At 32.6% G+C, this 7,686-nt stretch overlaps 1 protein-coding gene across 5 annotated transcripts in view; it reads right to left on the bottom strand.

The window, feature by feature from the left end:
- Positions 1-379: 379 nt before the first annotated feature.
- The window catches only part of UBE2E3 (ubiquitin conjugating enzyme E2 E3), a 79,999-nt gene continuing 72,692 nt past the window's right edge, over positions 380-7,686 (bottom strand). For all 5 annotated transcript variants that reach the window (XM_063096550.1, XM_063096535.1, XM_063096525.1 and 2 more), the window contains 3 exons: positions 6,043-6,175; positions 2,682-2,829; positions 380-1,018 (listed from right to left, as the gene is read on the bottom strand). In XM_063096550.1, the coding sequence (XP_062952620.1) occupies positions 921-1,018; positions 2,682-2,829; positions 6,043-6,175 (379 nt within the window). In that variant the 3' untranslated portion in view covers positions 380-920. The remainder of the gene's footprint in view (positions 1,019-2,681; positions 2,830-6,042; positions 6,176-7,686) is intronic.

Below are 7,686 nucleotides of genomic sequence, written 5' to 3'. Positions count from 1 at the left end.
AATATTGCCCAAAACTAGACAGAAATCACCAATTTGGAAACAAAATGTTCCATAAATCATTACCAGACTCCTGAGTTGAGCCAGAATTTCGTACTCTTTTTAACTGAAATATCCTATTGTCAAAGTAAAGCTTTATGTGTTTTTAAGACTAATGGTTTAAAATCCAGTTTTGCATATTTAAACTCACTTTATTCTCTCATTAAGACTTAAAGGAAAAACTCTACACATTTAATAAGATTTTAAATGTTTTCAATTTAATAATTTAGTTATTTGTACTAGTCCTTAGTAGTCGAACTTCATACCCGCATTTTTATTTCATCAACAATCATCTCAGACACACCTTCTAGCAAGACTGACTTAAAATATTACGACAGGAAACTATGCCTTCAGGAGCATGTTTATTGTGTTTGAGATGATACATCAGGTGCTCTCTGAGCTACAAAGGGTAAAAGGAAATCCTCTCATTACAAACTGACAAAGGTAAAAGGTAAAACATTTTTCACAACAGCATGAACCACATACTCAGAAATAGATCTGGGTTTAATACAAATGACATAATTCCTAGTCATCTACAGCTACTTTTATAACTTCATACAGATAATGAATTAGGCTAAAATGCACTATAATATTTGGTAGACTTCAGGACCAGTATCCTTAGTACATCACAAAATACATTTTGATATCCCAAAGAAGCAAGACTTGCAAGTAGGCGTTTTAAACATAACTAATCTACAGCTACAAAGTTCTACTCTTGATAGCATTTACCTTTTTGGGGAGTCTCCCAGTCTCCAAAGGATAAAAGCAGAGAGTAGAATCAGTATAACATATACACAGAAGTCCGTATTGTAAAGGCTATAAAGATTTGCAGCACAGTGAGAAGATGCCTTCTGCTCCTTCACACTGCATACAAATTATGTGAATTATGTTGCGTATCTCTTGGTCCACTGTCTGGCTATCCTGTCATGTTCTGCTCTGTTGGTCAAATACTGAGTGGCTATGCTTCCAACCAAAGGATCCGCTGGAAAAGTAGAAAGAACATTACAAAATATTATGTGTTATCTTAAAGGTACAGTTCTAATATTTGACTAAATTAGAACACTTATTTTTCAGCAGCATCTTGATATATAATGGCTAGATTTTTCAAAAGAAAAATACTTAAAGTAACATGATCATCTGTATATTTTTAATATTCGAATTAGGAAAGAAAACCTCCTTTATTAAAAAATGAATGTTGAGTTAATAGGTCTTATTTTTATAAAAGACATGCCTTTAACATACAAAAACTACTTTGTAGTCTTGGCATTTTATTCAATAATTAAGGTGTGCTAAGCAGTCATATTTCTGCTTTCTTTTGGATACTAAAAAATGTAATTTTTAAATAAAACCCCTATTTTACAATAGAACGCTATTAAGAATGAACTGTTTCCTTCATTCTGTTCAGTAATACAAGTCTAATCACCTAGCATAGCTCTATTTGAAAACTTACTTGCAATTATGATTTAAATAGAATCCTGAACTGGAAATGGAATCTGAGTTGTAAAACTTTTATTCTGAATTTACTTTTCAAAAAAAGGTAAAATATGTACACATGGGACAATATCTGAAGGGTAACAAATAATAACCAATAAAAAAGAATTAGGAGACTTCCTTCCTGGCTCCAACTACTCAGAAGTTTCTCTCTCTGGCAAATTGTTACCCATTTACAATATTTCTTTCCAGAGATATCATATACATTTACAAGCATTTAGAATATTATTGTTATATATACCTATTTTTTCCAGTACCTTGTTTTACTTAACATATCTTAAATAATTTTTTCCCTATCAGTTCATATAGAGATGCCTCACTCTTTTTAATAGCTACATCCTCTATTAATGGGCACTCAGGTTGTTTACAATCTTTTGCTTTAATAAATATACCACAAAAAATACCTACCTACCTATCTATTGCATATGTATAACTGCTGAGCCTAATGTAATAGTAATAGCCTTTAGTGACTTATCAAATATTTAGAAAAAGTTAACTTCTTCAGAAATGACCACATAGTAAGAACATATGTAAAACTCCAGATCTAAACATCGCTTTTTCAAGTCAGCTACCCGTGTTAAAGTTTGTATGTGGCAGGTAGGCATTTCTAGAAAAGGTACGAATTATACACTAATAGCTTTATCTCTAAGTTTATATAATCATAATCTAGTCCAACTTTCTAATCAGCTATCACTTTAACATCCATTACTACTACATCTAATCTAACTAACTTTAACCCTAAAAGGAAAGGAGAACATTCACTACTAAAGGGTTGCCTTAAAGCATATGACAGCCATGGAAGGAACAAGAAATGGAGGCACTGATGTCAGAGACATTACTCATAATGGACATTAATGTCAGAGACATTACTCCTGCCAAAAGTGGTCTATACAGCTACAGAATTTAGAAAGTAGAGATTCCATCAATGATGGTGAGAAAATAATTATAGAGTGACATGCCATTAACAAACTAAATGAAGTTATTGAGAAACTTGGGCCTAGCCTAATTGAAATGGCATTAATAATTTCCTCACAAAATGTTTCATACCAGTATTTCTACCAATAGCATTTACTTCTCAATCCACACTTAAGCTAACCAAGAAAATACAGTGGTTTTTGTAGCCTTGTTGTATATGTTAATGAGGATTTGCTTACCAGGGTTGCAGTCTGTCAAAAGGGAACAAATAGACAGCAAAACCTTTGAAATAGTCAAAGCGGGACTCCAGTTGTCTTTAAGAATGTCCAGACAGATGACTCCCTGACTGTTGATGTTGCAGTGATAGATTCTGGTACGGAAAGTAACCTAAGTGAAGTCATATTAAAAACAGAAAGAAAATGAATGCTTTATTACCAACTAAAACTCTCACCAGAAAAAAAAGGGTTAATACATCATAGATGATACGAGATAGCAAATAATTTAACCGTAGCTTATCTTAGATTGGGTTTAACAACAAAATTAAATGGTTTTATTTGATTAAGCTGAATTTTTTTTTTTTAACCTAGCACAGGAAGAAACTATATTGATTTTAAAACAAAGCAAGCAGTTGATCAATTAAATGTAAATACGTGATAGTTTTTCTATGTATATATGTATGTACATGTGCACACATGCATATACAAATAAAGGACAGGAAAGGGAGAACAGAAATGTTTCGGTGCCAAATATAAGAGGAACTAAAGATTTTTTTTTAACATAAAAGTGACATTAATTAGTAAAAAAGATCAGTATCAACTCAACTAATTTCTTGCCACGTGTCAGAAAATACTGGCAAAGGAGTTAGAGGAAAGTTGGTAAAACTGTCTGTGCTACCTGCCTTTGCATTTCTCAGCCTTTCATTTCCACAGCTGGTTCACTATCTTGTTAAACTAAAATACTGAAATAAAATAAGCATGGTCTTCAGCTACTGGATAAAGGAAAGTGATATATCCCTGAGATGTGAGAAAAGAAGATAAATCACAGGAAGAAATATGGGCAAGTTTCAAAACAACCACAAACGTTAACTGGTGATTAATTCCTAATTTGGAGTCGCAAAGAAAAAAAACAATTACTGATCTCTTGAAACTAGTGGTGTACTGTGAGCTCCAAAGTGAAATCTGGGAAGAAAATATTTAAAACTCTCAAAAGTGCTTTTATGAAAGAAATGCATGATTAAATAGAGAGAGACGCACACCACTGGTCTAGTGGGGGAAATGTATGCCCCAGCCCCCAGCTACTGGCAGTGGAAGTATGCCCCTCTAGAACCACTTTGTGGAACACAGTACATACTAATTACATATGGTGAGCTCTTAAATTGTGGCTAGTGGAACTGAGATGGGCTTTAATGTATCAAGTACATACCAGATTCGAAAGACTCAGTTCCAAAAAGAGAATACAAAAGATCTCATTACTGATACTCTAATGTTGATTATATGTTGAAATAACAACAGTTGGGAATACTGGGTTAAATAAAACATTATTAAAATTAACTTAATTTTTCTGTTTACCTTTTTGAATTTAAAATTATACATGTAGACAGCATTATCTTTCTATTAGACAGTGCTGCTCTAGAATATTGGAATATACGAGGCTACTTCAAAAAGTTCATGGAAATATTCGCATTATCTTTTAATTCTATTTTTCCATAAATAATTTGAAGCACCCTTGTATGTCAGGTTTACAAATACAACATTTTGAATGTTGTTCCAGCTATGAATAATTCGTGAACAGAACAGTGTCCATGAACAGTAGAAAAAAATTAAATCTTTATTATTCTTTAAAGTTCACACCTTATCTGAATTTTAAAAAGAATCAGTACTGTAGAGAGATGATTGTTCCTAACACCAAGATAATAAATACCAGAAATCTTATTTATTTTTCACTTGTCCAACTACAGACCTTAATAATGCTTAAGATCTCTTAGCAAGAGAAATAAACTAATATTAAAGGGTTAGGAACTTAAAATACTACAATTTTGGCAAAAAATTAACATGCTAGATTTATAAATAACCATAATATTAATCAAAATGATTGATATATCATATACAGAACTATACTTTGAAACACTTATGTTATCAATTTCTATTTTCTATTAAAAGGTGCTAAAAAAAGTGTTTTCTTTAACTTTTCCCCCACATACAAAAATAATGTTGTAAAAACAAGTCTTACTTTTTTTTTTTTTTCTAATTTTGCTAACACGTTAAAATCAAATTCCAGCATGAAACACTAGGCATATACAAGTAAATATCACTTATAAATATAATCATAAGGTGTTTTGCTAAGGTTTTATTTTTTTTTTCTATAATACAGAAAACATCCACTGACTACAAATATGCAGTTAGTGATATACTGATATTTAATACATGTCATTTTGAATGTGAGTACAACTTGTGGTATTATCAATATGAAGGTTTTACCCCTTTATTTGACTGATTCAGCAAGACAGATTACAGACTTGGGAGTATTAAAAAAGGTAATAATGACAAGACTTTAGATTCTGATACTACTACACAGTAAAGCACTCAAAAAAACTGATAGCTGTAATTTGAAAGTAAATACCTGAAGGTGATAAGGAACTCTGGTATCTGTAACTTAAGGTAAATACCACTAGGTGGAACTGTTATCTTGTTAGATAATGCTTTCCTGAGAAATGATTTTTTTTCCTAAATAAAATAAATGCTTTATTTTTACATACATACACAAACACTCATACTAGCATTAAATAGCTAAATAAATTTTAAAATAGTACAGGGAACATAAAAAGCTATGTTAAAAACATTTCATCGTTCTTAAATACTACAGACTTGATAACTTGATATAGACTTTCTCTAGCATGTCAGACATCTCTGTAACAAGAACATAATTACGCTGAGGTTTAATTCTGGTGATTTTTACCTGTTGGCTTGACCATCTTAGAATGAGAAGTCAGGGAGGAAGCCATTTAAGTTAACTGTTATGTTTAAGTTTTGCAAAATAATTGCCAGTCACTACAAGGCACAACTCAACCCTTCTCTATTATCCATCTATATATACTTCAAATAAACTCAGAAACAAAAAAGAAACAGAAGACACTCAGCCACCCTGTTTCCATTACTAGAGCATGCCCACATAGGGCACAAAATAAGTTTACTAAATATTATTAGTTTCTCTCTTCTTGCTACGGTTTTTCAGTTTTTGCATACCTGTAAAAATAAGGTATTTAGCACAAAGTTATTAAACCCTTATTTCCAGATGCTGTCAAACGGGTTTACTTTTTATCTCAATATGTCTGTTAAGGATATTTTCCCTCATATCATAAGTACAAAATTTATGTGCTTAATTGATGTGCAAAGTATAGTTTTATTTACAATTAACAATTAAACCCTCTTTCTGTTGATTACAAAGTTATTTGTGAAACACAGGAGTCAATAACTTTCAGTTCTAAAATTCTTGGTTAGGTGAAAAACAATGAAAAATGATCACATCAATACACATTTAAGCTCTAGAATAACTGATTTTGGAGAAGGATAAATATTAAACAACGCACTTCTAGGTTCTTACCTTTGGTGGTTTAAATGGATAATCTGACGAAAATGTGATATCCAGAAAAAACACACCACCTTCATATACAGAACCTGGTGGACCAAGTATAGTCGATCTCCATTCATAAATGTTATCTCCTTTAGGCCCAGCACTATTTAAAAGAAATTAAAAATCAATATGTACATGTAAGCAATGCATATTAACATTTTAAAACCAATGAAGTATTAAAGGTAATTTAGCAACCTAGACCAATAAGGGGTGAGATAAGTATAAAAGTAATAAGCCCAATGTGTTCGTTCATGCATGTTCATACATGAACCTCGTTTAGAAATATTTCAAACTCACAGAAAAATACAAGAAAATACAAAGAACATCTGTAGCACTTTACCCAGAATTTCCTTCTGTTAGCATTTTGCCCCATTTGCTCCTGTTTCTTTCTCTCTCTCCCGCTTTTTTCTGAGGCATTTGAGAGTAAGTTGCATACATCATGGCCCTTTCCCCATAAATGCGTCAGTGTGACTTTCCTAAAAATAATCTCCCATTAACCACAATAGTTACAATATCAATACTTTAATCGACAATTTGTGTTATAATGTTGTTAACTGACTTAGTGATACCCTTTAAAAAAAGATTTAATTTTTCTCCAGATATAGAATCCAGTCTTGGGATCATGTATGTCCTGTGTCTTTAGTCTCCTTTAATATGGGTCCTCTTTCAGCCTTCCTTTGGCTTTTATAGCATCAACATTTTTGCAGAATACAGTCCTTTAAAAAAAAAAACAAACCAGAATGCTCATCACTTTGAGCTCATGTGATCCTTCCTTATGATTAGATTCAAATAATGAATTCCTGGCCAGAATAGTATGTAAGTGATGTGTCTTTCTCAGGGTGTCACATCCAGAGGCACATGGTATCTACCCGTCCCTAACTGGTGATGCTAAGTTTTATTATCCAGCCAAGGCACACTCTGTCCAATTTTCCTACTGCTTAGTTACTATCTTTTCCCTGCAACCAATAAGCAATCATTGAGCTGACCTTTGAAGACCATGCAAATATCCTGCTTCTTACCCGAATTTCTCCCCTAGATTTAACATGTATTTGTGATTCTTTGAACTTTACTATAATGGTGGCAAAAACATGATTTTCCAACTCCAGGACTTCCTCCACACTTAACAGTTGCCTCTTGAGCCCTCTTTTCTCGTGTTTGTAGGTATACATTACTGGTACGGTCATGTAGAATCCTATTTTTTCCCAATGCTTTATAATTCATTACTGCCTTTAATTATTTTGATACTGAAATTATCACAGATTTGGCCAGTGGAAAGCCCTTGAAAATGGCTCCTATATCCTTGTGACAATGCTGCCTGCCATCAGTTTTTTGAGCACTTTCTTCCCTTCTGGCATAACAAAATGTTTTAGACTCCCAGCCTCAGAATCAGACATTTCTCCAAGAAGCCCTGGTTCCTTTTAGCAGGAATATTGTTAGAAACCAAGATCTGAGTGCTAGTTGTTAAGTCCCAGTTACATTTTGATGCATTATACTCAACACCATCACTTCATTTATAATATTCAAACAAGAGAGATAGTTCAAATAAAATCTAAACTCACAATTACTTGCTGGTAAGGCAACTCCAACACTCCTTAAACTCTCTTCAAATATACC

Source organism: Cynocephalus volans, chromosome 1 (assembly GCF_027409185.1).
Source record: "Cynocephalus volans isolate mCynVol1 chromosome 1, mCynVol1.pri, whole genome shotgun sequence".
In the NCBI taxonomy this organism is placed as follows: Eukaryota; Metazoa; Chordata; class Mammalia; order Dermoptera; family Cynocephalidae; genus Cynocephalus; species Cynocephalus volans.
The sequence above is the reverse complement of the archived record's forward strand: the minus strand, read 5'-3'. Positions and strand labels throughout refer to the sequence as shown.